The sequence below is a fragment of the Mangifera indica genome, chromosome 2, assembly GCF_011075055.1.
Source record: "Mangifera indica cultivar Alphonso chromosome 2, CATAS_Mindica_2.1, whole genome shotgun sequence".
NCBI lineage: Eukaryota > Viridiplantae > Streptophyta > Magnoliopsida > Sapindales > Anacardiaceae > Mangifera > Mangifera indica.
In genome coordinates, this window is record NC_058138.1 from 13,616,584 (window position 1) to 13,637,193 (window position 20,610).

General features: G+C 31.0%; 1 protein-coding gene across 1 annotated transcript; it reads right to left on the reverse strand.

Annotated features, from left to right (window-relative positions):
- Positions 1-12,138: 12,138 nt before the first annotated feature.
- Positions 12,139-13,182, reverse strand: LOC123209615 (AT-hook motif nuclear-localized protein 28-like). The gene has a single exon (XM_044627730.1). It carries the CDS (start codon positions 13,091-13,093, stop codon positions 12,230-12,232), a length of 864 nt encoding a protein of 287 aa, XP_044483665.1. The 5' UTR covers positions 13,094-13,182; the 3' UTR covers positions 12,139-12,229.
- Between the last annotated feature and the right edge of the window lie 7,428 nt (positions 13,183-20,610).

Below are 20,610 nucleotides of genomic sequence, written 5' to 3' on the forward strand. Positions count from 1 at the left end.
TTGCTTTTGAGTTCATCAACCCTCAGTGATTCAATTTCATGCTAGTTACCACTGGTTTATCTATTATCTAGAAGGGTTTTTCATATTATTAAGGCCAAAAGACTTGTTCCCATGGTAAGGTATATCGTAAAGTCTTATATTTTAATTTTTAAAAACTAAACGCTTATTTATAAATTAAAATTTGTTAAAATTTTTAATTATAGTTAAAGGTAAAATTATCTTTTAATAATAATATTTAAAAAAATAAAAGTTTATATTATTTTATCGCCTTAATTTAGAAAATTAACAATTTTTTCTTAAAATTAAGTTTTAAAAAGTGATATTTTTCCTCTTATTTAGGGTTTCAAATTTCGTCAATGAATTTTCAATGAACAATAGTCAATCTCTCTCCCTCCCAGCGACATATCTCTCTTTGACACTTTCTCTCCGACTGATAACCTTTAGATTTGACGAAATCGAAATCGAAACTCTTTGTCTAACCTTCGTAGTCTATACAAAATCAATTTTGTCTGGACGACAAAGACACTCTAAACGATGACAAAAGTTTAGATGAAGAGTTTCGATATTTCGTTTAGATTCTATTGAATTTAAACATTGTAGATCAGAAGAAAAGTATCAAAGAGAGAGAAATTGTCAAGAGGGAGAGAAATTAACATTTGTTCGTCGAAAATTTATCGATAAAATTTGAAATTTTAGATAGAGAAAAATGTTATTTTTTAAAATTAAAAATAATATAAAATTTTATTTTTAAATATTAATATTAAATATTAATTTCATTTTTCATTTTAATTAAAAATTTTAATAAATTTTATTTTATAAATTAGTATTTAAATTTTGAAAAGAAGATAATTAGATTTTGAGATTTGACTCAATCTTGGACTGGATGAGTCCCTTGGCCTATTATTAATAAGAAATTTTTTTATTGGATAAAATCTATTATTAAATTGAATTCATCTGACTCTGATCAGAACATTAAATATTGAATTGAATTATTAAATTATTTTATTAAAATTTAATTGACATTATCCTTTACAATATTCTGATTCTGGATGATGTGGACGGACAGTTCATTGGTGCGTCTAAGCTGGACAAGTGGAGCAAAAATCTGGAAACCCAACAGAGGCTTGTCAAATCTCCATTTATTATGTTGATGAGCCAATTTCCCGTTTGAGCCTTAAAATCTTGAAAAATATTTTTCTACCTATAAATTATAAAAAGTCAGCAATAGAAATAAAACCTTATTCCTACTTGTTGTTGATCGTTTGCCTACTACATTTGATACCTTTGTGTTGTTATCATTCTCCATCTAGATTTAATAAATTTCTTCTTCATCTTTCCCACCTCCTCTTACTTCTTTTTCTTTTTTTCCCATTTCTACTTGCATCATCTGTTTCTTCTTTTTTTCCCACTGAGCAAAAGTCTCTCTTTCCCATTGAGCAAAGTCTAGAACGTCTCTTTCCCTCTCTCTCTCTCTCCCGCCTTCTCCTTTCCCTTCTTCTTTTCCCCCCCTTCTTTTTTCCTTTTCGTTTCCCTCCATTTACTCAACTTTTCCACTCATCAACTCCTGCCTCATCCTTGTCTTCCCTTTCTTGGTCAACGTCTCATCAACCTCAATTTTTCGTATTAAAAAAATAAAAAATAATTAGGACAGGGATACAGCTTACATATTCTATTAGAGTGTAAATGAAACCAACTCTATTATATATCATATAAAGTGATAAAAGTACTCTTAAACTAGTAAAGTTTATGTATGATTTCGGTGAATGAGTGTTAAAATACAATTTTCAAATTTAAAGGGTTAGAGAACAATTCACCAAAGTTCAGGATGAAAATTGTCATTCGCCTTAAATTCATCTTGTGGATGAGGACCAGGTCCAGGAATCGAAGACGGTGACCACTTTGCAAATTTGCAAAATTACTTGAGATAATGTTAACCCATTTTCAACCGTTCCATTGGATTTCTCTTTGGTACTGAATCATTTGATCACTTCATGATCTAATAGTTGAGATGAGAACAACATCATCCTCTATGTTGCAGAATATTTGCATTGTCCGATAATGATAGACATATAGAAATGGACATACGCCTGTGCAGTTAAAAGAATTTTTGAAAAAGGGGACTCGCCCGCTAATAGAACTAGAATTCTAATGAAACATTTTTTTCCCAATATGTAGACCATTATTAGCTTATATATATATATGGGTAATTTAGGGCAATATAGAATTTATTTCATTTGGGGTTTTATTTTGTACATTAATCTAGTGTTACATGTGAAAGGAAATTAGTAAATATCTACATATTAGATTTTAAATGGACATATATAATAAATTATGGAGTTGGCTCGTGACTCCAATGGTGCTAAAGGTGGGATTATTAGTGGAGTCTGATGAAGCTCAAGCTCATAATCCAATAGTGCTAAAAGTAGTTTGTGACTATAGATAAATAAACAAGTTTTAGGTAATACCTACTTAGTAGAGTATGTTAAGTAGGTAATGCTAAGTATTTTTTTTCAGACACAAAAATTTTATTTTATTTGAGTCGAATCATTTTTTTCTAAATTAAATTTGATAGGTAACATTATAATTATTATTTAAAAAAATTAAAAATTTAATTTTAAAAATATTTAAAAGAGATATGAATCTTGTTCTCATGTCCAAAAGACTACTTTGGGTCTCATATTGCACGTGAAAAAAAAAAACAAAATCCAAATTCACCACACTTTCTTCACGTGCGCATGTGAACCCTACCGAGCTGACCATCCTCACATAAATTCAGGATTCTTCACCTACATACTCAACTCAAACAAGTCTCTCTCTCTTCTTCTTCTTCTTCAATGTCTCGCCATAGACGTCAAGCCTCCCAAGTCCTCCCGCCGGATCTCTTCGCTGCCGACGAACCACCACGACCGCCCACTCAGTCCCCACAAAACCCGTCTGCAACTTCAACCACTAATGCCACCACTACTCTCAGCTCCCCCGCAAACACAAAACCAGAAACTGAACAAAATTCCACTGCCTTCATTTCTCCGGCTCCACCAAACAAATCTGTGTGAAGCTCAAGTTTAGCGTTGAATGTTGATGGGTTCAGTTGCTGTACAATATTATCTGTTATGTGATGCTCCGTCTTCTTTCTTTTTTGTGTCGTTTTAGAAATGAAATGGCTTCTAATTAGTGTTTGTATCAGTTAAGGTGCTTCCCTTTGTCTCTGTTCAATAATATAAATAAATTTCACCTCTTTATTTTGTGCTTTTGTTGTTTAGTTTGGCTGAAGTTGAAGGCGAAGTCTCTTTCTGTCCACAAAACTGGTCCAGAAAAATCTACAGAGAGAAAAGTAGGCGTGGTAATGCACACTAAGGTTTATCCATTTAGGGATATTAATTAAATAGTCACTCTGTTTTTTAACCTTTTAATTGGATGAATATAAAATTTAAGAGTATTTTAAATATTTTATGTTTTAAATTTATTTAATTAATATCCCATCATTCACATACACATTAATTTATATTTAATTGGATAAATTTTAATTGGTTGAATATAAAATTTAAAAGTATTTTAAATATTTTATGTTTTAAATTATATTTAATTAAAATCCCATCAATTTAAGGATAATTTATTTTATGGTTTTAATTTAATGGCTAAATGACCAGATTCCATCCGAGGTTTGATGTGAGGTGATGAAAGAATAGATTCTCACGCTTTGGCTTTAGAGAAGCCAGTCCTTTACCGAGTTTGAAAATTCATTTTTACATTAAATTTGTAAAAAAATAAAATTATTATATTTTTAATCGGCACAATTTATTGTTTGTATGGATGTATATAGTTTGATTTAAATCATAAAATTAAATTGAATTATTTAGAAATTATAATTTAATTTAGATTGATAAATTATTAAAAAATAATTTTTAATTTGAGTATAGTTTGAATAATTTTTAAATTAAATTAAATTATAAATCACGTTTTTTAAATTTATATATGTAATTATAATTGGTAAAAATTTCTATCTTAATTGTCTTTGTAACAACCATCGGTTTTCGCCAATTTTAAGAATATTATTTTTCATACGGTGCATGAATGCGATATTAATTTCAACGTCGTGTCATTAAGAGGTTCTCAAATCAATTAATTATATTTGTTAGAAAGAGAGAAAATAATAATTATTATTATTTTATAAATTATTTTGATTTAGGGTCTAAATAACGTGCCACTGTTATGCTATTTCAGATTTTTTTTTTCCCCTTCTTGTCAAAATTTATTTACCATATCTGATTACAGTGAATAATAACAATCAAGTATGTATAAGAATTCAGAATATAATGCACTTGAGGTTTTCTTTTACAACTTTTACAATTTCTCTTAATATTGAATCACAATTTCTTACTATTTCAACGATTATAATCAAAGTGTAATGACTTGTTTACGATATTAGGATCGCATACTCATGACAACACCTATCAAGATTGTGATTTTACCGTAGCCTCTACTAACATAAATTACACATATAACTGTAGCCTCTACAAACATAAATTCAAGATTGTGAAAAGGCTTAGGGAGAGATCTTTTGAGTATTCTACAAGCACTAAGCTTCTAGTATTGTAATATTACTATTTGCCAATATCATTTAGTGTACTTCTTATTAGTACTAATTTTATTACCAACAATTTGACACTAGAGAAAGTTTCCCTAATAGCTCTTTTATATTCTAAGAACAATATTCTCCTTTTTTTTTTTATTTCTTTGCAATGAATATTTTTTATCTGTTGGCAAATTGTGGAAAGAGAACTAGGTCAATGAGTGCCACCAATCACATTGAAGAAGGTAGTCCCAATCACAATTTTGTACCTCAAGGCCATTCAACCTTGTTGCTGAAGAACAACACAATTCAGTAGCTAGACGACAACTAGTTGTGGCCCCCAAGGTGTGACATAACTAGCTGGCTTGACTAGCATAATTCAAGCACTCATCCAACAACTCGATAATGTTGCTCTAATAGCACCCATTTGGGTATTAAGGAATCAATGCTCCACACGTAGACTTAGCTTATCTAATGACATTGATGGCTTATGTAATATCCCTTTCCAAAAGTATTGTCCTTAATAGAGAAACGTTACTTATCGTGACTTTTTTAGCATGATATAACTTAATCTGTATGGTATAAATAAAAACTTTGTGCAAATAATACTTTAATTCTCTTGATACAACTTAAATTTGAAAGTGTCAAGAAATGTTTGTTACTAACCATAAAATAATATTGTGTAGTTGTAGCCAAACACATCATATAACAAAAGTCTTATACATAAACCAAAAAAAAAAAACATAAATGGACAAAAATAACCTTACTACATACTTGTGGGTATTACAATTTCTCTCCTTTATAAGAATTTCATCCAAGAAATGCAATTGAATAGCTTGAGATGACACTTTCGCATATCATGTTTCACCTCCCAAGTAACCTCCTTTATCTTGTGATTCCTCTAAAAGACCTTAACTGGATGGATCTTCTTGTTTCTAAGCTCTTTGATCTTTCTGTCTAAAATCTACATGTCTCTCTTTGTAGCTTATATCGTCTATCAAATCGATCTTATTGGTCTTTGAAACATGCGAAGTATCTTTAATATACTTACGAAACAACAAAACATAGAACATATTCTAAATGCAACCCATGCTCGTTGATAACACATACCTATATACCATTTCATTGATCCTCTCTAATGCCTCAAATAGATCGATAAGCCTTGAAGCCAACATGTTTTCCTTTTTGAACACTTTGATATCAACTTGTAACGCTTTTCTCCAAAAGTACTACCCTTAGGAGAGAAACGTTACTTATCTTGATTACTTTTTCATGATATGCTTAATATGTATGACACAAATAAAAACTTCATTAAAAAAATATTGAAATGCCCTTAATATAACTTAAATATGGAAGTGCTAAAAGATATATACTAATAACCATAAAATAATAGTTTGTAGTCATAACCAAACATATCATATAATAGATTTTTGAGAACACCACAAATGGACAGAAATAACCTTACTACATACTTTGGGTGTTATGGCCCAATACATTGTTAGACTTCTAGGAGCAAAGGTAACATGAACTAGAAGGAGAAGAAACAAGAAATTCTTGGCCTTTTTTTTTATCCAAGACTCCAACTCACAAATGGTGGGCACATGAAATGAGGGTTCATTCGTTCACAATGTAGATGGTGGAACTAGAAATGAAATGAGGGAGGATAGAGAAGAATCTCTTGAATTTGAGGATATGACTTAGATCAAAATGACATAGTTTCACATTAAGGGATTAAAAAGAAAAAGACGTGAACCAACTTCAAATATTAAAAAATAAAGATTGATTCCAAGTCAGTTTTGGATCTTTAGAGTTAAAAACCAAATCCAGACCTAGGACATATCATTTCCTCTTTATTCCTACTCGTAACCTACCCAACTTTTGTTAGTTAAAGGTAAGAAAGTTGGGTATCCGATGATTCCAATTTTAAATAGATAATTTGCTCACCTTAGCTACACTTAGCAAATGATTGGTAACATTGTCAAAGCTATTTATAAATGGGTTAATTTTGACTATTTTTGTAAAGTATGAGATTTAAATTTAATTTTTAAGAATCCATATGTACCACAATTAACAAGGGTGTATGTGAACATGCATGGAGGATATATACTTGGTAATCATTGATGTGTAAAATTTACTCTAATGTTAAGTACATAAGATTAAGGTTGTGATCTAATAAGAAGAATGTAATTGTGTTGAATTGGAGTATAATTTTGTGTGTAAAAGCATTAAACAAGAAGAAATTTTTTAATATAGTTCGATCCACTGTTCAAGAGTTTATTCCTACAATTATGTCATATAAGTCTTAGTGAATCACAATAAAATATCAGTGGAATTTATAAAAGAATTTTCAAGAAATAAACCCAAAAACCTCTTTAGAATCTTGTATACATATGATCAAAGGTAGGGTTACATCTTCGTAAGTTCTAGTACAATGAATCAATCTATGAAAATGTAGCATCCTTTTCTTTCCTTTGGCGATGGCATAACATATAATAGCTCTCTCTATAACTAAGCTACTATAATGTGTTGTTGGCATCAACCTAGAACAAACAAAATACTTGCCAAATTGGAACCACCGAGTGTAAGTTTTTCCTATCAAAGTTCTTATGTCGGCTATTCTCTATTTCCCATTGTGCTTCACTTGTCGCTAATGTCCTAAGAACTTTATCATAAATTAACATTGTCCAAATAACCCTTATACTTACATCTTTTATGTCTGAAAACCCATAATGCGTATTGATAGTGATAAGATCAAATACTACCTCTACTTATTATCCTACCTTTTTTTAAGACATTGGCAATAACATCGAGCTCCTTGCAAAAGTGCTCCCAACCCAAAGTTTTAGTTGTATCCAAAAAACCAAGATAACTGAGTTATAAAAAATCTATTCCTCATTCTTCAAACCTCCTCTTACTCTTAGTTGCTTCCTCAAGTCGTTCCTAAGTTGTGACAATCACAAACCTCAAATTAGGGCCTCTAATTTGTACGCTATTCCCTTTACTTTTACTCTTTTCCCCATTTTATCTTTCCTTTCTCTTCACAAACATATTCAGAAACAACAAGTTTTAAATAGTAACACTCCAAATTCACAATTATTCTCCCAAATTCAAAGCACATCAATCAATATACTCAATCACTTCAACCAATAGAGATTAGGGTCCTTGATTGTACCATTGGGACAACATATGTAGTATGGTCAATGTGATACTTGTTGGGGCTTCTTATCCTTTTAGCATTAGTTAATAATTGCGTATTAGAAATTGTTTGTAACATGAGTTAACTTATACACATTGAAGATTAATATCCTCAAGATGTAAGTTAAGGTTTGCACATCATTGCCTAACATCATGACATGAGTTTGGTCTTGCATGTCGCATATGGATGTTATTGTGACATGAGTTATTTGCTCAAAGTCATTTAGTTTCTACATATCGATAGTTATCTACACATTAAGAATTTGTATCTTCATGACGTGAGTCTTCTTGAATTGGATTTATTTTTGCAGCTCAAAAGTTGCACACCTTAAGTTGATGTCATTATAACATGAGTTGTTTGCTTGAAGTGAGTTAAACCATGCACTTTCAAAGTTATTTGTATATTATGATTTAGTGTCTTTATGACCTGATTCATTTCTTCAAGGTGGGTTAATTTTTTCACCTAAGTTGTCTACAATGTTGAGTGTAAACACCTTAAAGGTTAGTAACAAGTCCATGAAGTGATGCTTGTTGGGTAGGATTTTAGGTATCATGCTTAGAAGCAACTTCTTATTGTCTCTGCTAGGTTTCCTTTAAAGGGAAGCAATAGGTCCATGGTGTGATGTACATTGGAGTACTTGGGGTCTTATACTTGAAAGCATCATATTATTACCCTCACTAACAAAGACAAGAGGTGACAATGTAAGAGGTTCGAGATGTTATGACAACAAATTATAAAGAAGGGATTGGATCCATGATGTTGCTATTAGGACATCATTATCTAATCATTGGATTAGTGTCTTGATGGTATTGGATAGATCACCGGTGTTATCTTTCATTGTGTTGTTGTGTTTAGGTGCTACATGGCTAGGTTTGTTTTTGTTGGTAACATGATCAGTTGGCTATTGGAGACACTTTGACTAATTTCATTGAATTGAATAGTTAAAGTCTTGTTTGGTCTTTTTCTATGGGAAGTCATAAGTAGAATACTTTGATTGAGATTGACAGAAGGATAAAAAATGGCAGTCTTCAATTTTACTTTTCTTTCATAAGGAGCCATTGAAAGACAATTTCATCATAGATCAACATAATGCGACATTGTGTTAGAAGATCAAAAAGAGTTTTGTTAGGCCTTTACATTGATGTGTAAAATTTACACCGACCAGAAATATGTAAAACCAAATGTGTGATTGTAAGCAAGAAATGAATTTGAGTTAAAGTTAGAACATAATCTTATATATAAAAAGAATTAAACAAGAGAGTATTTTTAACGTGATTCAATCTATTACTTGAGAGTCTACTTTCATAGTTATATTATTTAGGTTTCTATGAATCACAACAATATATTAGTATGAGTTACAAAAGGATTTTGAGTAAAAGAACCCAAAAGAATCCTCCTTATCTTTGTACAATCTTTTATATATAAACGAAAATATAATTACACCTTAATTAAGTTTTATTACAATAAATTTAAACTTCTATTCTTATTACATCTCATATAAAATTATTATAATTACATGATGTTAATTTAGTAAGAAATAATTGTTTTTCTATATAGATAAGAGTGTAAAAGACAAATATTCATATTAATAAAAGATTTAGAGTTTACCGTATTTAAGATATCCTAAGAAGTTAGAGATGTCAAATTCTTATATATATATTTTTTATAGCTTTTGCATGAGAATGCTTATACTCATATATTAGATTGATTCGCATGCAAAAATATGGGTCTACTGTGACTTGTCACTTTGAATTAGTATCATTAGAGTCTAACGAAAGAAAAAAGTTATATTATACAATAATAATTTATTCCAAATTGGTTGATCTAAGGTGCAAGTGTCAACAGCATCAGTTTTTAAGGGTGTTTGCCGAGTAAATAAATAGAAAGCTTTAAAAGGTACATCTAAATCAACTCGATCATCTCTGAAACCCAATGGAGATGATCTTGTTCTTTAAAAGGGGACCATAAGAATCCCAATGGATCAATAAGTACAATTTGTATCCAATTCAAGCACTAATTTGTAATTCCATGCAACTAGGCAGTCGGCCTTGGCCTTGGCCTAGGAGAATGCCACCAAACATAGAGGGCCCTCAAAATTTAAGTTGAAACTCTTGTGCATTCCCGAAGGAACCACACAAACAAAACAAAAGCATTCCAATTCCCAAGGCATTTTCTGCTTACTCGTTTACATGCTAGTAAATTTACTTTTTCACTTTTTGAACAAAATCAGCTGGCGTAGAAGAGAATCAAGAGATAGAGCCCGCGGGTCATTTTCTATTTTTACCTCTAATAAATAAAACAATCAAATAAACAAATATATAGATACGTTTTTATAAAATTAGATAATTTTTAATTAAAAATAAAATAATATTAAATTATATATGTATATATTCAACAACATATATAGTAAAATTCAAATAGAATAACCTAAACAACAAAAAAAAAGTTTTTAAACATGAGAGCATAAATTTAAATATCATATATAATTATCAGTATTCTATAATATATGATACGTATTATATAATAAAATGATACATATTTTAAGATCTATAGAATTAATATAATACAATGAACATATTGTATAATATAATACATATTACTAATATATTTTTTTTGAAAAATTGATGATATAATAAAAATATATATGAAAAATTTTAATTTTTAAAAGAGATTGTAATATTTTTTAAAATAATAATAAATTAATTAATATTTCATTATTTAATTTTTTAAAAACTATATCATATAATACAAGATTTGATACTTAAAATAAAAAATTAGATTTTAATATATAATATAATATACTATTTAACTACCTTAATCTCACATACAACATATTAATATTAAATTAGTATCTTATCTACTACTATGATTGTAATGACGGTCACCATTCCCATATCTTATACATCTTTTATATGCTATTATTTTTTCTTTATTTTCTGAGCGAAAGAGTATGAAGTTCCTACTAAGTCTCGGTGTCAAATATCAATACTATTATGGTTAGCTATGATGATAACCAGGAGGGTTACCTTTTTTAGCATAAGCAAAAACCCTAAACTATAGATGAATCCAAGATAAGATTATTTTCGAAATTTAACCAACGGTCTACTTATTTAAGGCAATGGAAAGAAGGCAAAAAGAAGAAGTCAAAGCAGCTTTTTTGTCAAAATTCATTTTCTCGTGAAAAAAGAAACATCCAACAAGAGGTAGCCACATTGATCGCTCTAGCAATGAAAGACTGAATTTTTTCTGACCTCGCGTGCACCCACTTGGGCTAATTCTTCTGAGTCGTTGCAGCACCAGTAGTGACCCGAAAACATTACCAAAACCCAGGCTTTGATTTTGAATCAATCACAGTGAGAGCGAATGTGAATTGTTTTTCTTGATGAAGGGAAAAAGTAACTTCTCTCGCTAGCTGTGTTGAAAAAGGACGAAAAGGTCAGAAATAGAAGAGCTGGCTGCAGCGGAGAAAGCTTCACTTTGACTGGATTTTGGACTAGTGTGTTGTGTCGACTTTCACAATCCATGGCTTGCTGTATCGATCTTCCACACTAGGATCCTCTGTGTTTTCTTCTGATGGTGGGGCCAGAATTATGGGGTTGGCACAGCAACCCATAAATGAGCCTTCATCCACTACATACATACCAACATGGAAGGTCTTTGTACTCGTGCTTGTTACCGATACATTGGATGTAATATATTTATGGAAGATTTTGTTCAATCATAGCCTTATTTTATAATACAGATCTACACTTCTGTTTTTCCCATCACAAATTTGGAGTTAATTTAATGCGCCTAAGAAAATTATTCTTACCATCAAACCCTTGCAAAATTTCCAAAAACTATACCCCTTTAGATTATGAAGAATTCTTCAAGACTATCAAACACCTTTATCAGGAAGATTTTGATACTTTTGTTTAAGTTTTTCGATAACCTCACAGGCTTTGTGATAATTCTAGGAATATAGTTTTAAAAATGGTTTGAAAATAAACCTAAAGGCCAAGATTTAGAAGATACGTGGACGACGAAGCGGAGTGCTCTCTAGTCTCTAAATGGTTGAAAGTTCTGGAAATGTAGACTGTTTCAGTTCATATTTTAGACTTACATGAGATTGCTTAAAGCTCGTTGCTTCGGAGATGATAAAAGGACCTTCCCGAGGAGTTTCGAGCCTGTTATTTTAACCTTCAGAAATTGACAATATTGCATCAGCTTAATTTCAGGTCTCTCAGGCTTATCGCAAAACAACATAAGTAACAGTAACATCGAGAGATCAGAAAAGAAAAGAAGAGAAGACCCACCATTACACACCGCTCACAGTGGCCTGCATGCAAATGTTTTGTGAACTGAAAGACAAAAGAAAGTAAACTATGGAGGATAGAGGGGAAAAAAACCTTCATATAAAACAAAACCAAACTACAAGGGTAGCACCAAAAAAAGCTCAAAATTAACCACATCGAACATGTTTTTCAGTAAGGAGGACGAGATGGGGGACCCCAATGCATAACATCTGGAGACATCTGACAGTTGAGAGGAGTGGGGCTGGCGACAGCCGCACCGTACACCACCATGGACTTCCCCGCACTTGAACCAGGCTCACTCACTTTGGTCTCTTGGTGGTGTTGTTGATGGTGATCATTATGCTCAATTTCCTCGGAAATAGGCAAACTATGAAATGAAGGATTGGAGAATGTGGCCGCCACAACCACCACTTGACTTGCCGCCGTCACTTTCCCCGCCACTATCCCCCCGAACACCTGCCCTTGCGCTCCTGCAAGAGTTACACCAAAACAACAAGAAGATAAAGAAGAAGTAGAAGAAGAGGCACCACCACTACTCGGAGACGTTAAATAAGAGCCCAAGAGTGAAAGAAGATTGAAGGGTCCATGTAAAGTGAGCGAAGGAGCGTGAGAAATGGGTTGTCGGAGAGTGACATTGGAGACAGAACCGGAAGCGCTCATAACGGAAATGCCAGCTTGGTTTCTTCTGGCGAAGTCGATGATATGATCGATAACATCAGCTCCAGCGGATATCTCGAGGACAACTGGTTTCATAGCGGAGTCAGTGTCTTTGGTGATGACAATGGGCGGTTTGGGTTTGTTCTTGGATCCGGGAGGTCTTCCTCGAGGCTTTCTTGGTGCATTATCAGAAGGGGATTGAATGATGTGGTGGTGTTGGTCAATGAGAGTGATCTTGGTGGTGGTGTTGTGGATAGTTCTTGTTTTGGAAGAGGAAGCTGCGGAAGTAGGAGGGCGAGGGGGGCTGTGGTTGGAGGAGTCGTCGGAGGAGGAGTGGGGTTGGGAGAGGGAGATAGCTCGGGAGTAGTCAGCCATGGAGGAGGAAGTGAGAGAGAGTCCACCAGGGTGAGAGTTGGAAAGAGATAGAAGGGGTCAGAGGGGCTGGCTAGGGGCTGATGGCTACACACAGAGTGATGGACGTATGCTGTTTTTTGAAAACAACTCGACACTCTTAAAAAAGATGATAGGTAGGCCCCATTGCTTTGAGTGGGGTTCCATGGAAAAAATTAGGGAACAGGACTATTTTCCACCCATTGTTTACCCTATTCTCAAACCTATACCCATAACGGGTCAAAAATTACTTTTTTTATTCATGACCAAACTACCGTCTATTTTTTCTGTTAAAGAGAGGGATAAAATATTTATTTTACTATTTATATTATAAAATTATAAAATTTATTACTTTTTACCTCTCATAGGTTTTAGAAACTAACATTTTATCTTTACTTAAAGTTTTTAAACTTTAAAAAGTAACATTTTCACCCCTAAACCTAGGGTTTCCATATTTTTCAAAATGCAACCACCCTCATAACTTTCAAAAATAGCAGTTTCACCCTCGCTCTTCAACTTCATCTTCTGACATCGTCACATGCCTCTTCCTTCTCCTGGTACGACGACGGTGGTGCAACGAAGATTTATTCATCTCCCCGTCGCACGATGCGACGAAGAGACTGAGATCTCTTTGTCGCACCACTGTGCGACGAAGAGATTTCTCTTCGTCTCTCCAACCAGATGACGAAGCATCGTCTTTCGTCGCTCATCGCGTCGTCCAGACACGACGACGAAGCATCGTCCTTCGTCTATTCTTCCAGATCTGGGTGACGAAGGGTCGTCTTTTGTAGTCGGAGATAGGAGATCGATCAAATGTGTCGGCCGTCAGTGGTGGCCGGAGAAGGAAGCAAACCTTAGGGGTGAAATCTAAACTTTTTAAACTTTGAGAATGGGTTAGTTATTAGTTTTTAAAACCTGAAGGGGAAAAATGGTGAAATTTTAAAGTTTTAAGGTTTTAAACAGTAAAATGATGATTTTACCCTTATCCCTAACTAGAAAAATGGACGACAGTTTGGTCATGAGTGGAAAAAAGAGTTTTTGATCTTTCGTAAATATAGATTTGAGAATGGGCTAAAAGATGGGTGGGAAATAGTACTTTTTCCAAAAAATGTTTCAATTAAAATTTTTCTCGATTTTCAAAAGGAAATGTTCCATTTTGCTTATACATGTCGTACCCTTTGTTTTTTGGTCAAAGGACAACGTCCCACTCAAGGTTTAATGAAAGGTTCTCGCCAATTAACTTTTAAAAACTCGAATATTTACTAATTTATTATTATGAATACAGATAAAATTATTATTTTATAAAAAATAAAAAATAATTTATTTTCCTCTAAGTTTATAAATCTGATTTCCTCCCATAAAGGTTTAAAAAATCACCTTTGCCCCATAGGGTTTTGAAACTATCATCAGAGACAACAGAGTTCGCCGTCTCCGATCACGTTTTCTCTCCCTTCCAATTTCTCTCTTCCTCCTGGTCTAAAACCCTAAATTTTGGTTAGAGATCATTGGCGTCAGACGTTGCTTTCAGATAATCTATTACGTAACGGATCTTCGACGACATCACTTCCAATTGTCATCTTTGTGGCCTTTTCATGACTACGTCTTCGTCATGGAGGCTAGAGGGAGCGCCGATAGATAGGTCAACCGGAGAATATCGTCGAAGAAGGAATGAAACCCTAGGGAATAGCAATTTTTCAAACCTTGAGTGGGGGAAAAATGTGATAATATTTTATTTTTTTAATATTTTTAGTTAAATAATAATTTTACCCCTATTCATATCAGTAAATATATGGGTATTTAAGTTTTTGAAAGTTAATATGTGGGATTCGTTCTTTCATTAAACCTTGGGTGAGAAATTGTCCTTTGGCCTTTTGAAATCAACAATTTCAACTAAAAATCACTTAAAATTAAACTATTGGTGCACCAAAATCATTATAAATCAAGTATATTATTTGTTATCTTATAGATATATAATTTTATATATAAATAATGATATATTATCATATAATTATATAATTAAAAATTAAAAATGAAATAATATTAAATTATATAATAACACATTATTATTTGTATATAAAAATTATATACATAATATTATTGATTCAAGATTAAAAACCCAAATTGTAAGAGTTCATTTTCATAACGTAATGATGGAATTTTTGTATTTTAATTTGCAAATTTATTATTATTATTTTTTTTTTCGTTGTTTCAAACTTAAAGTAGTTATAGAAATGATAGATTGATATTAAACTTATATTAGATTAAAAATATCCTAGTTTTTGTTATTAGACTGATGAAAAACAAAAACTAGATTTATGGAGTTGATAACAATAACAAAAAAAAAATGGGGATCAAAAACTGTTTATAATTTATGCAGAGACTTATTATAGAGGATTGATTGAGACTTTAAACTCTCCTTTGAGAATCAATCTAATGTGTACTTATGTCCACATATATATGAACACTGAAAGCTTTGTCGATCGGTCACCTTATAAGGTTCGAGATGATCGTGATATTTGATGTTTGATGGCATTATAAAGCAAAAGAAAAAACAAACAACACCTCTTTTGTGATAATGAGTTGTAAAGAAAGAAGAACCAACTATCATGAGGAACAATATACAAAGGTCCCATCTATGATAATAAACAAAGTTGACTCTTCGGAGCCTGTTAATATGAGGCATAATCACAGCATGGCTTGAAAGAAAATAGAAAGGGTCATGTGAATAGTGATGGAGGAATTATGTCTTCGTCCATGGAAGAATTTCCTTCTTTTTCTTGTTCTTTTATTACTTTAAACGAGTGTTTGGTTAGGGTATTAGATGATTATTCTAGTAATATGTTTTTTATTACTCACATTATTTTGTTTTATTTATCAAATAATAAAATATTTTAATAATCTTGATTTTGTTATAATTTTATCATTTCTTATTTATTTTTTAAAACAAAAATATCTGTATTTTTAATTAATATAAAAAGTAGCATAAAAAATATTTTAAAATAATTATATATCTAAAAACATTTAAGTAAAATAATATTTTACTATTCTTTTATTATATAAAAAATACAATAATTATTTATATCTACTATCAATTTGTATCAAATATAGTAATAATGTATACTCAATAATCTTTTAGACAATTTTTCATTTTTTATACTAAATAATTATCGAAACCAAACACAACCCAAGAGTTATATCTTTCTTAATATTATTCTTTTCCTCTTTGAATTTCCTTTCATCTTAAAGGTTAAGAAACTACCAATTAATCCATCCATTTCCATTTTGCTCAAATTATTTGATTCTTCTATTGTCATTACCTTTATAGTTATATATCTAACAATGATCTTAAAGCCTTTTTAACAAGACTGATAGTTTCAAACCCTTTCCCTAATTTTTTCAAGTCATTAACTAAATTCGACAATGTTTTTTATGCATATATGCCATATTTTCCTTCATTTTCATTTCAAACAAATTCATGTTTTCTAAGCAACAATTCTATTTTTGATTCTTTGACTTGATTCATACCATCATAAGTCGTTTGAAATTTTCTCATACTTCCTTCACCAACTCACGTGCGAATATTTGGCTAAAATCTATAGAATTTAAAACACAAAACAAAATGTTAATCATTTTTACATTAAGGTTGAGTTTGTTTTCATCTTCCTTATTTTAATTTTTTTTATTTCGTCTCATTTTTTTATCATTTGTCCCAACTCATTCTTATCTTCCATTGAATATAGTTTGCACCACAAAATAATGGAGATTTAGTAGTGCAATGTCTTTTGCTAAATAAAGGGGTTGTGGATGATATGCAAATCATTTTAAGATTATGTTTCCCTAAAATCAATAGATTTTATATCATAGAGCCAAAGCTCTTATACCAATTGTAAAACTAAAATGATAAAGTATTCCTAAAGAGGGTGAGTAGGAGTTTTAAAAATTACACGGAACTAAAAACTTAATCAATCTAAATCAATTTTAAAAAGTTTAAGTAAACAATTAAACAATATTCAAAATGTAGTCAAAATAAATAGAGAATGCTCAAACAAGTTATAGTATCTTAGAGCTTCTATTTGAAGCCTTCTATGTTCATTTCTTTAATGTAACCCCTTTGAAGTTCCACTATATACAAACTGCGACAATCCAAAAGTTTTATTAGAATTTCTCTTTTTCTTTTTTGATAAGTAATTCAAATTAATATTTCACAAGCGTAACAAAAACTTAAACCCAAGTCTTTTTCTTTAAAGTTCTAATACTCTAATAATTTTGCGTTTTATCAGGATTTTAGTTTAGTTTCTTCAAAATCTTATCCTAGTTTATCCAAGATTTTACCCTTATAATGGTTATTAAGAATTTTACCTAACAAAGTTTTGAGTATAAGGTTTAAAAATGAGGCATGCCTCTATTTAGGTTAATCACACAAATGAAAAATAAATTTCTCTCTATAGATAAAATGTTTAAAACAAGGAGAGACTAAGTTCTTCAAAGAATTTGAGTTGAAGTGCTTGGAGAGATTGAATAAAGAGTACTAGAGTTTTCAGTATATTTTGCTTTGCTTGATATTTGCTTATGGAATTCTATAGCCCTTGAATGGTTCTCAAAGCTTCCTTTTCATACTAAAATTTTGTTTTGGAAGTCAATTGAGTCGTAGGTTTGAAATTAGAGCTATTGACTCTAAAAAAGATTTTTGAATTAGGCTTAAAGTCACAAGAAACGTTGTGCTCCTAACTTGAAGATTTCATGGTCTCTTTTTTCTAAAAATTTTATCTTTAATCAATTATTATTGTTAAGAATAGGAAGGAATAATTTTTGTGTATATCAATGTCTGAATTATACATTAATTTATACATTTCTTAAATCTTATACAAGAAAATAAAAATCAAGCTAATCAATATAAATAAATACATAACAAGAAACTAAATATTCAAAATATCTTTTAATATAGGAAACCAAATATATAGAATATATTCTTACATCCCTCAAACTCAAGATATCAAAGAATTAGCTATCTTGAGTTTGTGATGTAAATCATGAAAGTGTCATAAAGGATGCGTTTTAGTAAAGAGTCAGCTATCTAATCAATAAAAGGAACGAAAACAAGATGAAGGGTCCCTTTGATAAGATAATTGCGAACAAAATAACAATTAATTTTAATGTGTTTAGTATGCTCATGAAAAACATCATTGTAGGCAATTTGAATGACACTACGATTGTCACAGTAATATTTGTAGCATTTGATTAAGGCACTATGTTCTGCAAGTGCTCAATACTCTACTTCTATACTTGAACAAGAAACTATTATTTGTTTATTACTATGTCAAGAGCTGAAAGAATCTTATGGAAAAAAATAATAACCAATGGTAGAATTTTATCTATAGGATCACCCACCCAGTCAGCATCCGAATATGCATGTAATAGAGAGAGCAAGATCTTTAGCACTTTTCCTTCTATAGGAGAAAGTTTGGCATTGGCCTCAAGTGGAGTAGAGATAGTTTTAATATTTAACAGATTAGCATGAGATAAAAGATCAATAACATATTTGGCTTGCAATATGTAATAACTAGTATCATTAGAAAAAAACTTATAACCCAAAGAAATAACTCAAGAGACCAAGAGCCTTTTATTTCAAACTGTATATTGAGAAACTACTTTAATTCTATTATACCCTGTACATCGTTTTTAGTAATAATCATATCATCAACATACAATAACAACATGGTACATTCCCTTTCAGTTTTGCAAATGAATATAACATTATTATAAGAGCTAAAGGAGAACCCCAATTAACTAATGGTTAAGTTAAATTTGACAAACTATGCTCTTGAAGTCTACTTAAGTCCATATAAGACTTTAAGAAGATGACAAACTTTGTCAGGTGGATAAGTATATCCAGGTGAAGGTTTCATATAGACTTCTTTAGAAAAATCTTCATTTAAAAATGCATTCTTTACATCCATATGAAAAAATTACCATTTTCTACCAGTTGTAATAGCTATAAGACTATGAACAAAAGTGATGAAAGCAACTAGAGCAAATGTTTCCTCATAATCAATATCATACTCTTGAGTAAGTCTCTTTGCTAATAATCGAGTTTTATAACATTCCACTGAATCATCGACATAGGTTTTAATTTTGTAAATCCATTTACATCACATAATAGATTTACCGAGTGGTAAGTCAACCAAATCCCTAGTATAAGTCTTTGTTAAGACCTATAATTCTTCTTGCGTTGTTTGTTACCAAAGAGGATTAGCACTAGCTTCTATATAAGAGGAAAGTTAATGCAAGGAAACAATAGTAGAGTGAAAATGATAATCACACAAATAAAAAGGGAATTGGCGTGCTCTAGTGAATTTATTATTTTAAGGTGAAGGAGAACTTGGTGGAGGCTCAAAATCTGTAGACGAGCTAAATGTTTTAGAATTGGTTATAGTGCGATCATCTGTAACACCTATATTAAAAGGATTAAAGAACATGAAGTAGTTTCATTGTTATTATTAGAGGATGAAACCTGAAGGAACAACTCAACAGATGGATCTGTGAAGAAATATGAGTTGTTTTGATACAAATGAAACTCAGACATAGAAAAGAAACTTTTATGTTCCCAAAATGTAACATGGCGAGAGATACGAAAACATTTAGAAACAAGATCTCAACAACGATATCCTTATGTACAATACCATAACCCAAAAAATAATATAACCTAGAATGAGGTTTTAGTTTTGATTGTTCATGTGGTTGTAGAAAAACAAAACAAGAAGATCCAAAGACCTTAAAAATATTGTTATTAAGAGTTTTATCATACAACCATTCATAAGAAATTTGGTTATTAGTTACTGTAGTAGGAATATGATAAACTGTGTAGACATCTCTTAGAGTTGTTTCACCTCAAAACCACTCAAGACATTATGTAAAGACAAAAAAATATAGACAGTATGCAAAATGTGTTTGTGTTTGCATTCTACATGATCATTTTGTTAGAATGTATTAAGACAAGACCTATGAATAATAGTGTCATGTTTGAAGAGAATAGTAAGAAGTTCAACATCTTTATATTTCATAGTATTATCTATTTAAAAAATTTTAATGAAACTAGAAAATTGAGTTTTGACAAGAGCAATAAAGGTTGCATAATTTCAGGCAACTGAGAATGATTTTTCATAAAATATATTCAAGTAAATTAAGAAAAATCCTCAACAAAAATTACAAAATAAGTAGTATCTCTTATGATAGATACGAGAAATGGTCTTCAAATATCAATATATACAAAATAAAAAATAGCAAAAGAAACATAAGTGCTATTATTAAAGGGTAAAACATAATTTTTACCAAGTTCTTAAAAAGCACAATCAAAATTATTATTTTTAACATTTCCTAAAATACCATTAAAGCATAAAGATTTTAATTGAGAGGAAAAAACATAACTAAGATGAGAATACTAAGTAAAAGAGGACATAATAGCATCACACTTTAACACATTAGATGTAATTTGGAAAGACAGT